General features: G+C 39.5%; 1 protein-coding gene across 3 annotated transcripts in view; it reads left to right on the top strand.

Moving 5' to 3' along the window:
• The window catches only part of svild (supervillin d), a 107,629-nt gene extending 87,175 nt beyond the window's left edge, over positions 1-20,454 (top strand). For all 3 annotated transcript variants that reach the window (XM_042767406.1, XM_042767407.1, XM_042767408.1), the window contains exons 14-28: positions 3,519-3,674; positions 3,763-3,899; positions 4,503-4,650; positions 4,884-5,029; positions 5,135-5,310; positions 5,705-5,843; positions 5,921-6,218; positions 6,575-6,832; positions 6,923-7,130; positions 7,216-7,349; positions 7,685-7,840; positions 7,976-8,119; positions 15,180-15,292; positions 19,183-19,338; positions 19,602-20,454. In XM_042767406.1, coding sequence (XP_042623340.1) covers positions 3,519-3,674; positions 3,763-3,899; positions 4,503-4,650; positions 4,884-5,029; positions 5,135-5,310; positions 5,705-5,843; positions 5,921-6,218; positions 6,575-6,832; positions 6,923-7,130; positions 7,216-7,349; positions 7,685-7,840; positions 7,976-8,119; positions 15,180-15,292; positions 19,183-19,338; positions 19,602-19,688 — 2,456 coding nt within the window. In that variant the 3' untranslated portion in view covers positions 19,689-20,454. The remainder of the gene's footprint in view (positions 1-3,518; positions 3,675-3,762; positions 3,900-4,502; positions 4,651-4,883; positions 5,030-5,134; positions 5,311-5,704; positions 5,844-5,920; positions 6,219-6,574; positions 6,833-6,922; positions 7,131-7,215; positions 7,350-7,684; positions 7,841-7,975; positions 8,120-15,179; positions 15,293-19,182; positions 19,339-19,601) is intronic.
• The last annotated feature ends 213 nt before the right edge of the window (positions 20,455-20,667 follow it).

The raw sequence follows: 20,667 nt of genomic DNA on the forward strand, positions 1-20,667 counted from the left end.
TAATAAATAACAATACCAGCAAAAATAAAAATAAATAATATAAAATAATGCATGAAGCTAAATAATCAATGCTAATCAGAACCAAGTCATTGACCTTTGTCCTTACCATTCAAAATGTTAATGGAAACAGGCACAAAAGAGTTTTTGAACTGGTTGAATCAACATTTGGGCACTCTATACCTTCTCCCTGAAGGCAGAAGCACATACTCAGGGTGTAAGACGTGAGAAGGATTCAGCCAGTATCTTATGAGCCCCTCTGTGCACATCCTGCTCAAATAATGTTTGAAGCGATGGATAATCTTTGAGGTCTACAATTTTCATGGCCATCCGGACAATGTGAGAAACAGAGCACAGAGAGGTTGCCATACCAGGCTTGGATCCCATACCTGATTAGACTCTCTCAGAACAGCCTGGTTAAAACACAGTAATGATTTTTTTTTTTTATTGAAACCATATAGTCTGAGTCTCCTCAAAAAGTACAATCTTTGTTGAAGGTTGGCTCATACGTTGTTAGTATGAGTCTGCCATGTAAACATGTTGTCAATGTGAATGCCTAGGTACTTATAGGAACACGTCTGTTTGATTTGAGTGTTGTGAATGACAACATGACTGTGAACACCGACTGCTCTTGGGGTCAAATACAATCTCTTCTGTTTTTATGACATTTAGAATCAAATCATTGGCATCACACCACTGTTAAAATTTCTTTATCTCAGAATAATAAAAAGATGAGTCACTGATGTAATTCCCCGTGTGTGAGCTTATGCAGTCATTAGTATAGAGTGTAAAAAGTACAGGCAAGCTCATGCAGCCTTAAGGAGCACCTGTGTACATAATCTTTGGATCTGATAGGGTGTTATTGATTTTCACAACCTTAGAATGGCTGGTTAAGAGAGAGTGATACCTATTTCTCGGGAAAGGGTTAACATTCAACTGACTCATTTTCTGGATCGTGAGATGGGGATAAACCATGTTAAAATCTGAGGTAAAATATACAAAATGCAAACGAGCATAGGCTTTGTGCTCCTCTAAATGTTTTAAAATCAGATGTGTAATACCGTTGACAGCATCATCAGTACCTTTGCTGTGCCTGTAAGCAAACTGTAGAGGATCCTGCATTGGGTCAATGTCAGCACTAAGCAAGGAAACCAGAATTCTTTTCAAACATTTCATCACAACACACGTTAACGCTATTGATCTATAGTCATTATTGTCCACTGTACATGATTTCTTTGGAACAGCTGTAATGACAGATTTTTCCCACAGACTGGGGACATGATGTGTATCTATATATTGTTGGGAAACAGGCCACCAAGCTGGAGTCAGTTCCTTTGCAGAAGTCTTTAGCAGAAAGGCTGAAATGCCATCCGGGCTAGTGGACTTTTTGGTTCACACCTGTCTAAAAGCAGACTGAACCATGTGTTCTTCGGATCACATGGGATAGACCCCAGCAAAGTGTTAAACTCCTGAAAGTGATCCTCTGTTTCAAACCTACAATAAAATTAATTTAGTTTGTTCACTTTGTGATGTTCATCCACACACGTTAAAAGCCTCCTACTGGTTCCCATACTGGTTATGGCTTACACTGAATCACAGTCTTTTAGAGTTTGATGTGGCAAAGCTTTCCAATGTCTTTTTGATGTATTCGTGCGTTCGTGCTAGAAGAAGCAGATGGTTGAGCTCACGTGTTTTACAATTGACATTGTGCAAAGCCTGGAAGCGAAGGTTCCAATTTACAGTGATTAAAATCACCCAAAATAAAAACAGGGGCATTAGGAGTTCGCTGCACCTGACGATGGACACAGTCGGCGATGAGGGAAGTAGCTCTCGCTGCATTCCCACTTGGAGGAATACACACAGCACAAATAACGACATTCCCTAACTCCCTAGAGAGATAAAATGGTCTTGGGCTAACGCAGAGTTCAGCATTTTCTTTACAGACTTTCTCTCTTAATGTGTATTGTGTGCATCATCAGTTAATCACATATCGGATGATTCTGTCCTATCAGTGCGGATGAGAGAAAACCCCTCTATTTGAAACCGCCAAATCGGGAATATCTTTGTGAAGCCAAGTTTCTGTGAACACCATTAGACTGGAATCCCGATACTCAGAGCAGCCTCTGATGTTAGTCTGAAGCTCTTTCATTTTATTCCGAAGTGACCTGATGAGAGGTGGCTGATTCTTCCTCCTTCAGAGTCGCTGTCTTACCTACCCCTCGTCTGCCGCTCCTCCGCAGTCTTCTGTATCTCTCCGGTTGTAGTTTAATAGATTCAGGCAGATCTACGGTGGAAGAAAGATCTGCATAACGGAGTGACAGAAGCATATCTCTGGTGTAAGTGATGCGTAGAGAGTCCGAGGCACCCATTCCAGGTGTTAGTAAGCACATGGTTAAGGTTATCCACAAACACAGCGTCCCGCACGTCGCCAAAGAGTTCCATAACATATTGCTCTCACAATCACAAAAGACAAGACTAATAAAACAAACAAATTGAATAAAACTAAAGAAAAACTAATAAAACTAGTAAAAAAAAAATCAGATCAAAAATAGCAGCATACATGCCCGGGTTGCTAGCAGAGCAGCGCCACCATGCTGCTCAAAGGGTTACTCCACCCCAAAATGAAAATTTTGTCATTAATCACTTACGCCCATGTCGTTCCCAACCCGTAAAAGCTTTGTTCGTCTTTGGAACACAATTTAAGATATTTTGGATGAAAAGCGGGAGGCTTGTGACTGTCTCATAGACTGCCAAGTAAAATACACTGTCAAGGTTCAGAAAAGTAAGAAAAGCATTGTCAGAATAGTCCATCTGCCATCAGTGGTACAACTATAACGTTATGAAGCGATGAGAATACTGTTTATACGAGAAGAAAACAAAAATAACGACTTTATTCAACAATTTGAATGGACTGTGGGGGTAACTATTCTCTACATGGGAGTAAGTGATTAATGAAAAAATTTTCATTTTGGGGCGGAGTATCGTTATATGAAGATGAAGAATTCTGTCAGGCTATTGATTGATTTTTCACTGTTCTGCATTTCCCCAGCTGATTTAAATAAATAAGCATTGGCTGACGTTGAGTGTGTTCTCTTCTATTTTTCTCTTTTTTTTTTTAACGACCGCCTAAAATTAAATGATGATAACGCGAGGCAAGAGTACGCCATAATTATAACCTGTTTTTAGCGGAATTCATTGAGGGATTTATCAGTGTCATTCATAGATTAAGTATTTCAAATGCAGGCTATTATATAATACGCACGCGCAAGTTTTTTTTTTTTTTTTTTTTTTTTTTTTAACCATCTTTTGGGGTTTCTTGCTTTTAGACTAGTCGGATACAAAACTTTCATTTAAACAACAGTCAAATTAGTCATTGCGCATATCCCTATTAGTCAGTACTATCCCTGCATAAATACCTAACACTGTCTTCTCTTGTTATATTGAAGTAGCAATTAAAATGGTGATGTAGCAAATATGAACACTATTATTTAATTTTAAATGTCTCTTCTGTGTGTCTTCAGTGGCCAAGCACTCAAATTTGGCAGACGCTGCACTGGCAGGTCTGGCCAGCAAGGAAAATTTCAAGAAAGTCAATCTGCGGAGCGTGAAGTCCACTGAGGTGGTGACCAACAACAGCGCTGTGCCTTTCCACAAGCTCATGCTCATCCACATTAAAGGTAAAGTGGTCAAGGTTTATGCAAAATATCAGTTCAACCAAGTTTTTACGTCCTTAATGTTCTGCTTTTAATACTTGACGTCATGCAGGGCGCAGGCATGTTCAGGTGCGTCTGGTTGAACCCACAGCCCGCTCTCTAAACAGTGGTGACTGCTATCTGCTTATCACTCCCAAATACTGCTTCTTCTGGAGTGGAGAATTTGCCAATGTAATCGAAAAAGCCAAGGTACTGTTAGTTGTTACTACTACTTTATTTTTATTTCCATTTTCTTTTCATTTTAGTTTGTTTTAATAAATTTGTTATGTGCTGTTGTTTTTTTTTATTCTTTTTTTTTATATATATTTTATTTGTTTTAGTTTTAAGAAATTTTAGTGCCTCCGTTTATTTATTACAGGGCTTTTTGCATTAGTTAATTATGGGTAATTCTTAACCATGGAGAAAAAAAAAAAAAAAAAAAATCCTGTTCTATTTTGTTTTATGTTTCACACTGTTCACACTTTACCCGGGTTTACCAATGAATCCTGGCTTTTCTTAAGATGAAGTTTCAGACTGTACGTTTCTAAACACCAGTTAACATTTTTATTTGCATATTTGTGTTGGCACCACAGTGTAGGGTTAACAGTTTCAGTTTTATTTGTTTTTCGTCTAATATTTATATTTTAATTTAATTAATTTACAGAATATTATTTTTACTTGTTTTAATTAACGATAACAATACTGTATTACATAAAAAATAAAAAATAAATCTCAGTAAAGAAGTTGTCAAAAATAAAGCTAAATTGCAAAATTTGCTCATTCTAAGTTGTTTTTTATATGTGTGTTTGTCAGGGCTCAGAGATGGCTCAGTACGTCCAGACAAAGAGAGATCTGGGCTGCAAAGCTCCCCAGGTCACTGTGCTGGAGGAGGGAATCAACACAGACAACCGTTCAGCCAAAGAGTTCTGGAGTCTGCTGGGAGGAAAGGCTGATTACAGAGGTACAGGAACATAACCTGCCAGGCCCTGAATAATGAGTAGCAATTTTTAACTGACAATATTTCACTCACTGTAAATGACTCATTCATTAGTAATTGTGTATAAGCATACCATTGCCTCTAGGGCCAGAATTCAGTCATGTTGCATAATCAAGTTCAGTTTATCCTCATAATCAAGTTCATTTTAAGCTTCTCCAGTTTCTCCATTTTTTTTTACTTTGTGTGTGTTTTACCAGGTGCAGGGGAGCCGGAGGAAGATGAACTATATGAGAGTGCTGTAGTGGAGTCAAACTGTATCTACAGGCTTGTGGAAGATAAGCTGATTCCTTATGAGGAGGCCTGCGCGTCCATCCCTACTGTCTCTCTCCTTAACTCTAAAGAGGTGTGACATTTATAGCCTCTTGTTGTGAATGTTCAGTGTGTGCATGTTTGTGTGTCTTGTACTCGATCCCATTATATTGAACTTAACTCAGAGTATATGTGGCAGGCGCTGGTGTTTGATTTCGGTAGCGAGGTGTATGTCTGGACAGGAAAGGATGTTCCTTTGAGTGACAGGAAGGTGGCAGTACAGCTGGGCAAACAGATCTGGAGTGGAGCATATGACTACAGCACTTGCAGGGTCAACCCTCTTGACCCCTCCTCAGCTAATAAAGACACCCCTAAGTGAGTGACCTCTCCACTGACTATGTTCTCTGTTGGCGTTGTTCTTTCTTGTAGGACTCATCTTAGCAGATTATGAATTTGTAGGTGATGTCCTGAGCTTCAGGAGATTGGTGAATTAAGCTTTCAAAAAATACTGAACTCTGAAGTACAGCCATCAAACCAGGACACATGTAACTTCCTCTCAAACAGACTGATATATAACAATCACAATACTGTCCCCAAGTGGTTTAACTTGATTATAGCATATTAGTGGTGAATTAAAGTATTCTGTTTTTATTTTGTTTTTTGTTATTTATTTTTGTTTTGTTGTGTTTTTCAATAACTATTACTTGAATAAAATCTCATGAGAATCCTACTCCTTTTCTTTCTCACTTGTGTCATTGTTTGTGAGCAGACAAGGTAATGGCAGGCCGAGCTGGGCCCTGTTTGGCCGGCTATCAGAACACAATGAAACTGCTCTGTTCAAAGAGAAGTTTTTAGACTGGGCAGAGAGGAAGCCCCCCAAGGATGAACCAGTGGTGGAGGAAGTGAAGGTAACACATAGCAAGACACTCAAAAAGGTTTGCAACTTTCTTCTCTCCTTTGTAAAATTTCTCCATTTTTCCTCCAGAGTCCAGTCAGTCAGCACCTTCCCACCTGTGACTCAGAGCTGAAGCCTTGTGATGTTATAGAGATGCTGGCAGGAGCCCCAGGCCCTGTGAAGATGGTGCTGGAGGGTGTGGATGTGCAGAGAGGTCATGGATTGGTCCTGTCTGAGGATGGGCGGCAGGCTGAGCTGGCCACCTTAGCAGTGGATGCATGGCACATACGTGAATTTGATGATTTTGAGATACCGCCAGAGAGCGTGGGCCAACTTCATGAAGGGGACACCTATGTCATCCGCTGGAAATACTCTGTCACTAATGTTGGTGAGTGAGGCATGGTACTTAATTGTTGTTTTACAGTATTTTTGGTAAAAATAAATACAGCCTTGGTGAACATAAGAGACTTCCTTCAATAACTTTAAATATGCAGACCCCAAAGACCAAGCAATATTTAACAAATTTTTTTTTTTTTTTTTTATATACCTTTTTATATATATATATATATATATATATATATATATATATATATATATATATATGCATAAAATTTTGAATTTTTATTATGAAAACAGACCAGTAAGGAAAAGATGATAATCACATTCAGTTTGGACTCAAGCAAATGTATCAACTTTGAAAATGGCTGAATAAAGTGCTAAATATTTTATTGTATGTGTTTGCAGTGGGTAAGAGACAAAAGCCTGGTGAAATGAGTACAGCTGGCCCAGGCAGGGAACGCACAGCATGTTTTTTTTGGCAGGGACGTCACTCTAGTGTCAGTGGGCGTGGCACATCTGCCCTCATGACGGTAGAGCTGGGCAACCACAGGGGGGCGCAAGTGCTGGTCACACAGGGAAAAGAACCACCCTGCTTCCTCCAACTCTTCCAGGGAGGGCTAGTCATCCACCGGGGCTCCAGGGATGATAGCTCCAAAAACACAGGTAATAATTGAAGACAACAATCTGCAAGATTCACCAGACATTCAAAAATTGCTTGTGTATGTGTGATTTCAATGTGTTTTTTCCTGTCAGGTGACTGGCGTTTATTCTGTGTGCGTGGAGAGACAGAGATGGAAGGCTCGCTGGTTGAAGTAGAGTGCTGTTGTGCCAGTCTGCGCTCTCGTGCTAGTTTGCTGCTGCTGGGGGTACAGAAGGGACACCTCTACCTGTGGCACGGTTGTAAGTCTCATCCAGGTGCCCGAAAAGTTGGCAAGAAGACAGTGGAGCGCCTCACTCAAACGTGAGCAGATTTATTCATACAGACTCACACTTTCTTTACAGAAATGATAACCTTATGGTGATTTGTGTATATATGCATATTACAGTTGTCCTTGTGAGCTGGGTTTGAACAGTAACAGCAGTTTGAAAGTGCATGAGATAGAGGAAGGAACTGAGCCCAAGGAATTCTGGGATGCTCTTGGCAAGCAGGACAGGAAAGCCTATGACTGCATGCTGCAAGGTGCAAAAGAAAATGTTTGTTTTACAAACAATCTGTTTCTTTGTTCTTGATGTTGTTAAAATATGTTGTTATACCATAGATGCAAAATTTATCTTTTCAATGCAATGGCTTTGTTCCAAATCTAGTGTGCTGTCTAATGCCAACAGAGGAAAGCCGTATCTGGAGGGGCTTATTTTAAACACTCCATGTAGGCAGCAACATTGTACAGTTTTAATGTGCCCTAACATGCTAGCAGTGTAGGCAGCTCACTAAGTTTTGAAGCAGAGCCCATGAGCTTGTGTGATCTTGATCTGATTCAGCTATATTTACAAATATTAAATTCTCTTTATTTGCAGATCCAGGGAAGTATAATTTCACACCATGTCTTTTCCGTCTGAGTGCCAGCGGTGGGACTTTTCAGGCAGAGGAACAGTTTGGGCCCGCCCAAGTGATAGGAACTGTCATGGCCATGCCGTTCCTGCAGGAGAACTTGTATTCAGCCCCTCAGCCTGGTATATAATGTCATTACATGTGACTGTAACCGTGGATTCTTATAATGTTAATTGATATTGATATTGTATCATGTGTTGCACATTATACAGTGTCAATAGTTTATATTTTTTCTCTATCTTTCTTGTTCTCTGTAGCCCTGTTCTTGGTGGATAACAGGATGGAAGTGTACCTGTGGCAAGGACAGCAGCCAGAAGATGCAGAATGTACTGGCTCTGCTAAGATCCGCTGGGACAATGAGAAGAAGTGTGCCATGGAGACAACACTACAGTACTGCCAAGGTTAGGAGATACCCATACGTACATGTAATATATGTACATATATGAAATATCAATATATGAAATATATGCTCATATAAAGTAAAAATATATATTTACATATATGCAAAGCAACATATGAAACCTATAAGAAATTGGAACAATTTCATGTATTGACGTAAATTTGCACAATATAATGTATATGGTATGTATAACACATATTTGAGATATGTCTCTTATAAGAAATGTCCATATACATTATTCACGTAGAGTAAAATATATATTTACATATATGCACAGCCATTTATGAAACCTATTAGAAATTGGAACAACTCCATATATTAACAAATAAATGTATACCATATAATATATGTTTATGTATAATTCATATATGAGCAAATGAAACCGCATGCTCACACAAAGACAAGATGATAGGAGTGTCAGAACTCTGTCCACATTTCATTTGAACATGTATTCCATTTCTAATCCCTTCAGTCGGGTTTTATTCTTGGTTTGATGTCAGTGTAGACTTGTTCAAAATTCAAGCTGTTCAGAATTAACAGAATGTTAATATGTTGTTTAAATAAGCTTGCATTTAAATTAGATATACAAACCCGATTCCAAAAAAGTTGGGACACTGTACAAATTGAGTAAAAAAGGAATGGAATAATTTACAAATCTCAAACTTATATTTTATTCACAATAGAATACAGATGACATATCAAATGTTGAAAGTGAGACATTTTGAAATGTCATGCCAAATATTGGCTCATTTTGGATTTCATGAGAGCTACACATTCCAAAAAGTTGGGACAGGTAGCAATAAGAGGCCGGAAAAAGTTAAATGTACATATAAGGAACAGCTGGAGGACCAATTTGCAACTTATTAGGTCAATTGGCAACATGATTGGGTATAAAAAGAGCCTCTCAGAGTGGCAGTGTCTCTCAGAAGACAAGATGGGCAGAGGATCACCAATTCCCCCAATGCTGCAGCGAAAAATAGTGTAGCAATATCAGAAAGGAGTTTCTCAGAGAAAAATTGCAAAGAGTTTGAAGTTATCATCATCTACAGTGCATTTTATCATCCAAAGATTCAGAGAATCTGGAACAATCTCTGTGTGTAAGGGTCAAGGCTGGAAAACCACACTGGATGCCCGTGATCTTCAGGCCCTTAGACAGCACTGCATCAATTAAAACAGGAATGCTTCTGTAATAGAAATAACAACATGGGCTCAGGAATACTTCCAGAAAACATTGTCGGTGAACACAATCCACCGTGCCATTCGCCGTTGCCGGCTAAAACTCTATAAGTCAAAAAATAAGCCATATCTAAACATGATCCAGAAGCGCAGGCGTTTTGAAATGGACTGTGGCAAAGTGGAAAACTGTTTTGTGGTCAGACAAATCAAAATTTAAAGTTCTTTTTGGAAAACTGGGACGCCATGTCACCCGGACTAAAGAGGACAAGGACAACCCAAGTTGTTATCAGCGCTCATTTCTTAAGCCTGCATCTCTGATGGTATGGGGTTGCATGAGTGCATGTGACATGGGCAGCTTACACATCTGAAAAGGCACCATCAATGCTGGAAGGTATATCCAAGTTCTAGAACAACATATGCTCCCATCCAGATGTCATCTCTTTCAGGGAAGACCTTGCATTTTCCAACATGACAATGCCAGACCACATACTGCATCAATTACAACATCATGGCTGCGTAGAAGGAGGACCCGGGTACTGAAATGGCCAGCCTGCAGTCCAGATCTTTCACCCATAGAAAACATTTGGCGCATCATAAAGAGGAAGATGCGACAAAGAAGACCTAAGACAGTTGAGCAACTAGAAGCCTGTATTAGACAAGAATGGTATATGTATATGTATATATACAAATTTTATTATGGATGTTTCATATATAGTCTAAACCTATATAAAATCCTATTTAAGCCTACTGAATGTTTACATATGTTGTTTAAATAAACTTGCATATATAAATTACACATATATAGGTCACCTATATGGTCTTAATATACATTATCATAATACAATCATTATTTATGTGTGCGAGTATGTATGTATGTGTATATATACAGTGGGTAAGGAAAGTATTCAGACCCCCTTAAATTTTGCACTCTGTTATATTGCAGCCATTTGCTAAAATCAAGTAATTTTTTTTTCCTCATTAATGTTCACACAGCACCCCATATTGACAGAAAAACACAGAATTGTTGACATTTTTGCACATTTATTAAAAAGAAAAACTGAAATATCACATGGTCCTAAGTATTCATACCCTTTGCTCAGTATTTAGTAGAAGCACCCTTTTGATCTAATATAGCCATGAGTCTTTTTGGCAAAGATGCAACAAGTTTTTCACACCTGGATTTGGGGATCCTCTGCCGTTCCTCCTTGCAGATCCTCTCCAGTTCTGTCAGGTTGGATGGTATACGGTATACAGAGATTCTCAGTTGGGTTTAAGTCAGAGCTCTGGCTGGGCCATTCAAGAACAGTCACGGAGTTGTTGTGAAGCCACTCCTTCGTTATTTTAGCTGTGTGCTTAGGGTCATTGTCTTGTTGGAAGGTGAACTAGAGATCGACCGATATGGGTTTTTCTATAGCCGATGCCGATGCCGATGTTTAGAGGTCAGCCGATGGCCGATATGTGCTGCCGATTTTTAGGGCTGATATCTTGAAGTTTTCCCCTTCATTTGCATGCTAAAATGTCACACTAATAATAAGTGGATGCACAACATTTCTAAACTTAACATCATCATTTATTGAGCACTGACTTGAACCATCTCTCGAATCTTAGTTTTTTGCATTGCACGGTATTAAAATAAAAGATTAATCCAAAGTTAACCAAACAAATCAATAAACTGGCCAAGTATTAAATACATAAAACAGGTAATATATATTTTTTTAAAAAGTCAATCATTTACATAAGTTTTAGAGCATTTATCAAGCAGAATTTAAGTTTGAATTTAAGTTATACAATTTTATAAATAAAAATCAATTAAACTAAAAAATAAAAAAAATAAAATATATAAAAAATAAATAATAGTAGTGCTGCAAACACACTAGCAACCAGCAACATTTGTGTTTGGTATAAATGACACAGAACATCTAAAGTGCATTCTAATTTCAAACTCACATTGCAGTCTGTTCATTATTAAAATAAAGTACAGTCAACCAAACATATAAAAGGTTACACTGGTCAGTTTAAATAGACCGTAGTATACCGGTCCACTCTGCTGTTATGGCAAGGACGTTTTTGCTCATGTGAAGAGGATGATGTTTTCCCTCTATGTGCGAATCCGTGTAAAGTACAAGCCTAGTTTGCATAAAAATATATATATTATAGTTTAACATTCAGATACATTGCGAATATGGAAACATTTGGATATGTGCAGAACGAGACATGAGCAATAACCTCCAAATACATCTAGCCAAAACCGCGCTCACTCGTCCTCGTCTGCACACACACATGCACTGTCACGAGCTAATGCACTGTAAATGCCGGATTTTTAAAAAACAAATAGGCCTGCAGCAACGCAAAAATTCAAAATCAAACATTTTCCAGAACAGGATCTAATAAAGTGCTGGTCATAATACTCGCAAAAAAAGGTTTGATGTGAAAAAAAGCGGTTCACTGACTGGGCAGCACAGCCACAAGCACCAAAGTTACGTTTGGGATAATTTTATTTTTAATACTATAGTGTCATTTGAAAACATTGCAATTGCGTTTTAAAATACAACAACAAGCACCACGAAACCATTTAAAGAGGCGCATTCAGCGGACTCCTTGACGGGAAACAGTCAACTAAGTAAAATGATCTCAAACGTATGGCGCGCTCTCTTTATTTTATCAAATGATCATAATCACATCTGTTCATTTTACAGTCCTGCTACTAGCATTTTATTCAGACTAAAACCCCTTTAACTCGGGTGAGAAAGCTTTTTTTTTTCAAGTGGCTTTTGCACATAATAATAATACCGCTGCATACGCATTTAGCAGCATTAAGGTTATTAATAGATCGTAAATTTAAACGAGGATCGATCATGGAAATGATCAAATATTTACATCCCTAAATGCAAATGAGTTGGATGGAAACCTGGCTATTGTCTGCATCAAACCATGCTTCCGAACAAATGTCATTCACCGTTTTGGACTGCTCTAGGACAGCTGTCTCTCCGAGCACGGTGCTGTCTGTGAGCGGGGCGGAGTAACGTAGCCCTCAATCACGCTTCAGTGTTTGTGAGAGCTGCCGCCACCTTCACCCCATTTACAGAGTGAAATTCTGTGACTACCTTTATCTCCCAGGACTGTTGTTGAATCTTCCAAAAGTTTTGGCTTGGGGTCCTTCACATGCGGCAGCAGCACTTTCCACCGCACCAATAACACGGGGCTGCCCGCCGACATGCCTGAATTTAAATCGGCGCTACCAAACACGGATATAGGCCGATGCAGATATATTAAAAAATGACAAATATCGGCCCGATATATCGGCTGACCGATATATCGGTCGACCTCAAAGGTGAACCTTCGGCCCAGTCTGAGGTCCTGAGCACTCTGGAGAAGGTTTTCGTCCAGGATATCCCTGTACTTGGCCGCATTCATCTTTCCCTTGATTGCAACCAGTCATCCTGTCCCTGCAGCTGAAAAACACGCCCACAGCATGATGCTGCCACCACCATGCTTCACTGTTGGGACTGTATTGGACAGGTGATGAGCAGTGCCTGGTTTTCTCCACACATACCGCTTAGAATTAAGGCCAAAAAGTTCTATCTTGGTCTCATCAGATCAGAGAATCTTATTTCTCTCCATCTAGGAGTCCTTCAGGTGTGCTTTCATGTGTCTTGCACTGAGGAGAGGCTTCTGTTGGGCCACTCTGCCATAAAGCCCCGACTGGTGGAGGGCTGCAGTGATGGTTGACTTTCTACAACTTTCTTCCATCTCCCGACTGCATCTCTGGAGCTCAGCCACTGTGATCTTTGGGTTCTTCTTTACCTCTCTCACCAAGGCTCTTCTCCCCGATAGCTCAGTTTGGCCGGATGGCCAGCTGTAGGAAGGGTTCTGGTCATCCCAAACGTCTTCCATTTAAGGATTATGGAGGCCACTGTGCTCTTAGGAACCTTAAGTGCAGCAGAATTTTTTTTTTAACCTTGGCCAGATATGTGCCTTGCCACAATTCTGTCTCTGAGCTCTTCAGGCAGTTCCTTTGACCTAATGTTTCTCATTTGCTCTGACATGCACTGTGAGCTGTAAGGTCTTATATAGACAGGTGTGTGGCTTTCCTAATCAAGTCCAATCAGTAAAATCAAACACAGCTGGACTCAAATGAAGGTGTAGAACCATCTCAAGGATGATCAGAAGAAATGGACAGCACCTGAGTTAAATATATGAGTGTCACAGCAAAGGGTCTGAATACTTAGGACCATATTTCAGTTTTTCTTTTTTAATAAATCTGCAAAAATGTCAACAATTCTGTGTTTTTCTGTCAATATGGGGTGCTGTGTGTACATTAAATGGATAGTTCACCCAAAAATCAAAATTATGTCATTAATGACTCACCCTCATGTCGTTCCAAACCCGTGAGACCTCCGTTCATCTTCGGAACACAGTATAAGATATTTTAGATTTAGTCCGAGAGCTTTCTGTCCCTCCATTGAGAATGTATGTACGGTATACTGTCCACGTCCAGAAAGGTAATAAAAAACATCTTCAAAGTAGTCCATGTGACATCAGAGGGTCCGTTAGAATTTTTTGAAGCATCGAAAATACATTTTCGTCCAAAAAATATCAAAAACTACGACTTTATTCAGCATTGAATTCTCTCCAGGGTCTGTTATGAGCGCGTTCACAGCACATCCGGTTCGCGAACGAATCACTCGATGTAACCGGATCTTCTTGAACCAGTTCACCAAATCGAACTGAATCGTTTGAAACGGTTCGCGTCAACAATAAGCATTAATCCACAAATGACTTAAGCTGTTAACTTTTTTAACATGGCTGACACTCCCTCTGAGTTCAAATAAACCAATATCCCGGAGTAATTCATTTACTCAAACAGTACACTGACTGAACCGAGCCAGATAACGAACGAAACATTGACTCGTTCTCGAGTCAAGAACCGTTTCTGTCGGACGCGTCCGATTCGAGAACCGAGGAGCTGATGATACTGCATATGCGTGATTCAGACTGACACACAGCGCGTCTGAACTGAACTGGTTCTTTTGGTGATTGATTCTGAACTGATTCTGTGCTAATGTTATGAGAGCGGGTAAACCGAAGGCTTGAATCAAGGGCAATCATCGCCAATGAAGTCATTACGTCGAGCGCAAAAGAACTGGTGAACCGTTTCCGGCAACCGGTTTATTGAATCAAACTGTCCGAAAGAACCGGTTCGCGGAGAAGAACAGAACTTCCAGCATTTTGAAGGAATCTGGTCAATCAATGATTCAATGGCCCATTGGTCATTAGAATAAGGCATTATTAATATGTAAATATATATATTTACATATTAATAAAAACATCCATAAAAAAACTAAAGGCATAGTTCAACCAAAAATGAACAAAAAAGAAAATGAATTTAATTAAAAAAGTTAATTATTTTATATAATTTAGATTTTTCTACTTTAATTTATTTTATAGATAGATAGATTGATAGATACTATAACAAAATATTTATTTTTATTCAGTCCTGACATCACAACTGTTACATAATCTGCGCACATGTACAAGGTGACAGTGGGTGTGATTGATGTGTTGATTGGGTCTGACCCTTTCTTTATTACTTTACACATTGTCAGCTTAATAGAATAGTTCACCTGAAAAAGAAAATTTACTTACCTTTGTTGTTTTGACCTTGACTTATTCAGTCGTTATTCACTATCTTTAAATGGAAAAAGATGCAGTGATAGTGAATGATGACTGTGGCTGACATATCCTTATGTGTTCCAAGAAAATAAGATGGATTTTTTTTTTTTTTACCTTTAAGCATAATCTGAAGAAAGAGTGTAAACCTACCTCTTTGTGCATATTTAATTGCTTCGCTGTGTAATATTGACTTTCTTGTGTTTGTTTTTCAGAGAAGAACTCCAGACGGCCTCCTCAGGCCTACCTGATCCTGGCTGGTGCAGAACCACTCACCTTTACCAACATCTTCCCTTATTGGGAGAAAGACCCAAATATTAAAGTGCAGGTACAGTACCTCACCCATAGCTTTTATAATACCATATTCGTAAACAGAACAGAGGAATAATTTGTTAAAATAATAATAATAATAATAATAAATGTTGGAATATGGGTAATGTCAAAAAAAGTACTGCCAAAACACTAAATTCTACATAAAATTGTACCTATATATTTAAAAGGCATATACCGCGATGGTGCCACTAATGTCTGCTTCAGTGCTTGACTCTCCAGTGTTTGTACTGTTTTTGTTAGTTTTTCCTGTTTTTTGTTTATCAAACACGATCAGTTTCACCAGGGATGAACTGCTGAATATTCGTCAGAACACACCACAAAATCTTCTACCGGATTTCAATTATTTGGACGTTTTACCGAACGTTGTAGTCAGCGGAGCAGCTGCGCTGATCAAGCGCTTTAGGACGCACAGACGGGGGAAGACAGCCACTGCACTCGTCAAGCTCAGGAAGCGTGGATTTCGAACGCCGTTGCCTAGCGTCCATCTGCCGAATCTCCGCCCTCTGCCCAACAAAACGGATGAACAACTTCTGCTTTCCAGGACTAACAAGGATTTTTCAAACTCTGCTGCATGTTTTTACATCAACGAAAGTGGGTGTACAGATGTAACAGTATTAAAGAAGATGTGCTATACTGATCTGGAAGCGCTCTTCATTAACTGCAATCACATGTCCTACCAGAGACAGTAATATACTGGATCACTGTTACACCACAATAAAGAATAAATATCACTCTGTTCCACTAGAAGTTTTGGGGCACTCTGATCACTGTTTGGTTCATCTTATACCGACCTACAGGCAGAAACTGAAATCAGCTAAACCTGTATTAAGGACTGTAAAAAGATGGACTAATGAAGCAGAGCAGGATTTACATGCCTGTTTTGACCTCACTGATTGGAGTGTTTTTGAAGCTGCTGCTATCGATCTGGACAAGCTCACAGAGACTGTAACATCTGATATCAGTTTCTGTGAAGATATGTTCATTCCTACCAGGACTTATTTAACCTGCAACAATGACAAACCATGGTTCACTCCAAAACTCAGACAGCTCTGTCAGGCCAAAGAAGACGCTAGCAGAAATGGGGATAGATTCTTGTATAAACAGACCAAATGCACACTGGAAAAGGAGATCAGAGTGGCAAAGAGGAATTATACTGGAAAGCTAAGAACCAATTTTTTTCCAGTGATCCTGCTTCAGTATGGAAAGGCTTGAAAGAGACCACCAACTACAAGACACTATCCTCCAGCACTGTAGAGAATCAACAAATAGCAGACGATCTGAACGAGTTTTATTGCAGGTTTGAAAGAAAAAAAAAACACCATTCACACCCACCCCCCCACCCCCATTACTCCAAATCAGTGAAGATAATGTGCGTCAGGTCTTCAGAAAGAACAAGAGAAGAAAGGCACCAGGCCCAGATGGTGTTACACCAGACTGTCTGAAATCCTGTGCTGACCAGCTGGCCCCCATTTTCACACAGATCTTGAAAAAGTGAAAAGTGACGTGACATACAGCCAAGTATGGTGACCCATACTCAGAGTTCGTGCTCTGCATTTAACCCATCCAAAGTGCACACATACAGCAGTGAACACACACACACACACACACACACACACACACACACACACACACACACACACCGTGAACACACACCCGGAGCAGTGGACAGCCATTCATGTTGTGGTACCTGGGGAGCAGTTGGGGGTTCGGTGCCTTGCTCAAGGGCACCTCAGTCGTGGTATTGCCGGCCCGAGACTCAAACCCACAACCTTAGGGTTAGGAGTCAAACTCTCTAACCATTAGGCCACGACTTCCCCTTAGCACGACTTCCCCTTGATCTTCAACAGATCACTGGAGCTGTGCAAACTCCCTTCATGCTTCAAACGCTCCACCATCATCCCCATCCCAAAGAAATCCAAAAATGCAGGACTAAATGACTACAGACCTGTGCCTCTAACGTCTGTGGTCATGAAGTCATTTGAAAGACTACTTTTGGCTAATCTGAAGGACATCACTGGACCCCCTGCAGTTTGCCTACAGAGCAAACAGGTCTGTGGATGATACTGTCAACATGGGACTGCATTACATCCTGCAACATCTAGACAGACCAGGGACTTATGTGAGGATCCTGTTTGTGGACTTCAGCTCAGCTTTTAACACTATCATCCCAAACCTCCTCCTGCTCAAACTAACTCAGCTCTCCGTTCCCATCTCCGTCTGTCAGTGGATCAACAGCTTCCTGACAGACAGGCAGCAGCTACTGAGGCTGGGAAAACTCTCATCCAGCACCTGTATGATCAGCTCTGGCCCCCCTCAGGGTTGTGTCCTCTCCCAACTACTCTTCTCCCTCTACACCAACGACTGCACATACTAAAGGCCCCTCTGACAAGCTCCTGAAGCAGATGACACCACACTCATCGGCCTCATTCAGGACAGTGACAAGTCTGCTTACAGACAGGAGGTTAAAGAGCTGGCTGTCTGGTGCAGTCTTAACAACCTGGAGCTCAACACTCTCAAAACAGCGGAGATGATAGTGGACTTCAGGAGAAACCCCCCTGCACTCCCTCTACTCACCATCATAGACAGCACTGTGACTGCAGTGAAGTCATTCAGGTTCCTGGGCACCACCATCTCCCAGGACCTGAAGTGGGACAATCACATAGACTCCATTGTGAAAAAGGCCCAGCTGAGGTTATACTTCCTTCGCCAGCTGAGGAAATTCAACCTGCCACAGGAGCTGCCGAAACAGTTCTACTCCGCCATCATTGAATCTGTCCTCTGCACTTCTATAACTGTCTGGTTCAGCTCAGCTACCAAATCTAACCTCAGAAGACTACAGAGGGTAGTCCAGACTGCTGAACGAATCATTGGTACAACCCTCCCCACTCTCCAAGAACTGTACTTATCCAGAGTGAGCAAAAGGACCAGTAAAATCACTCTGGACCCCTCACACCCAGCACACTCCCCCTTTGAACTGTTGCCATCTGGTCGATGCTACAGAGCTCTGAGCACCAGAACAGCCAGACACAGGAACAGTTTCTTCCCTCAGGCAATCCATCTCATGAACACTTAACAATAATCTTGGAACACACAACACTATATACATTACCTATTTAACACCATACGTGTTTACATTTCAAATTTGCACACATCATACCTATACATCATAATTGTCGATTATATATTTTGTTTTTGCTTTTTTGTACATTGTCTATTTTGTATATTTTTTATATTATTCTTATTATCTGTGTCCTGTCTTGTCACTGTCATTATGTTGCACTGTGGAGCTTCTGTCACTAAAACAAATTCCTTGTATGTGTAAACATACCTGGAAATAAAGCTCGTTCTGATTCTGAAAAGTCAGCTTCAGAAATCTAGGCACAGAGGAGTTTTTCTTTGTAAAGCAGTCTGTGTCTCGATTTACTTGGTGACTTTCCTTTGCAAGGCTCTAAAACATACCAGGTTAAGTAAAAGTGAAACTTGTATCCTGACATTAAATTATTACTAACTTCAAAAGTGGTTATTAAAGGATATGTTTGTACATTTTCAACCAGCTTTATATTGTTACAGTTTCAATAATTTATGTAAATGAACAATGTGTACTTCTCCATGCTACAATACCTGCACCCAGATATATCCATTTATTTGTCAACAAAAGCTATCAGATGATGCAACTTGTGATTTTTTCGTTATCCAGTGGACTTTCGCTGACAAATAAAACTCCAGGGCTTTTGTTAAAACTACAGATTGAACTTCCGCATTTTCGTATAAGAACTCTTATATATGACTAATATCTGAATAGTTGGTGGTCCATTTTAATATAGCTCAAATCTTTAATATTGAAGCCTATGTGTGATAAAACTGTATGTTTGAATGTTTGTGCAGGTTGAAGGAGCCCGTAATAAAGTGATCCTGGTTAAAGACGCTCTGTCTAAACTCAGCAGGCAGCAGTACACAATTGAGGAGCTCACCTCCAAACCTCTGCCAGAGGGAGTGGACCCTCTGCACCTCGAGTGCTACCTGTCAGATAAAGACTTCCAGGTAACTCCACCTAAAGATGTTCACACATGCCCTTTACTAAGCACCTAAGCCTACCCTAAGGGTCAATAGTTTAGTCTAAAATGGTCATCAATGAAAGTGTCAAATATCAGCAAATGCTCACTTTGGTTTAATAGTTTTTCAGTGTGGCTTTTAATTGTCTGCAAGTCATATTAACCTATAATTTTCTGCAAAATGATGATGTTAACAGATCTATGTTAATATTTTTAAAAAGATGATGTTGACAGATTGTATTTATTTTGCAGAGTGTTTTGGAGATGACGCGGGATGAATTTAACGCCCTCCCAAACTGGAAACAGCTGAATCTGAAAAAGGGCAAAGGCTTCTTTTAAATGAAAGAAATTGTGTCTGCAATCTGTTGTATAATCACTTTAAGTAATTGCTAAGGAATAATGTGGATTTTCTTTGTGCGTTTTAAGCAAATCTTTTTTATATACATTACCAGTATGTACAGTTAAATATCTTAAAAAGGAGAACCCACCTATGGCTGTAGCAGTTTCATACATTAGTAGCTTTTGGTTACAAGACTTTTCTACACAATTTAAGTATCTCCAAATCTAGGCATTTAATGCAAAATACGTATGTTTTGGGAATTGCGTGAAGCATGTGGACATAAATCTATTTTGCTATGCACAAGCTTGAATTTTAAATATATATCATTTTATTTTACCCTGTTGTTATCAAACTGTGATCTTAAAATGCATTAAACACTAATAGTGACAATTCATATAATCAGTTGAAAACAAATAAGAGGCCTTTCGCTCAGTCATTGAGCTCTACAAGATTCACATTGTAAAGTGAATAGCTCTTTAAGCCATATCATGTGCAAATATTAAGTGCACTGCTGCCACAGGAATGCGTGAGACTAATATACAGTCAGCATTACAGAAAACAAATTAATATGTATGTGTATATCTGTATGTGGATTCTATAAGGTATGAATGTGTATTGTTTGTCCAGTACCAGAATTATTGTGCCACCAAAACATACTATAACAGCTCTTGGTTGATGATAAATGCTATTCAAGTTCATACCACTAGATGTCATGCTCCTTTGTCAATTCTCTAATAATAAATTGCAAGACTATTTACCAGATAACTCCAATATTTAACTCCAATGTTTTATCCTCAGTGTGTGTGTGTGTGTGTGTGTGTGTGTGTGTGTGTGTAAGAATCTAGTGTTTCAGATTTGTTTTTATTACCAAAGATGCACAGACACCCAGTACTCTTATTTTATATGGTTATTTTTTTTATTTAATATACATTTTTAAAACAACCTAACTATCTGTAGTGGTAAAATCTCTGTAGAAAT

Source organism: Cyprinus carpio, chromosome A12 (assembly GCF_018340385.1).
Source record: "Cyprinus carpio isolate SPL01 chromosome A12, ASM1834038v1, whole genome shotgun sequence".
Classification (NCBI taxonomy): domain Eukaryota; kingdom Metazoa; phylum Chordata; class Actinopteri; order Cypriniformes; family Cyprinidae; genus Cyprinus; species Cyprinus carpio.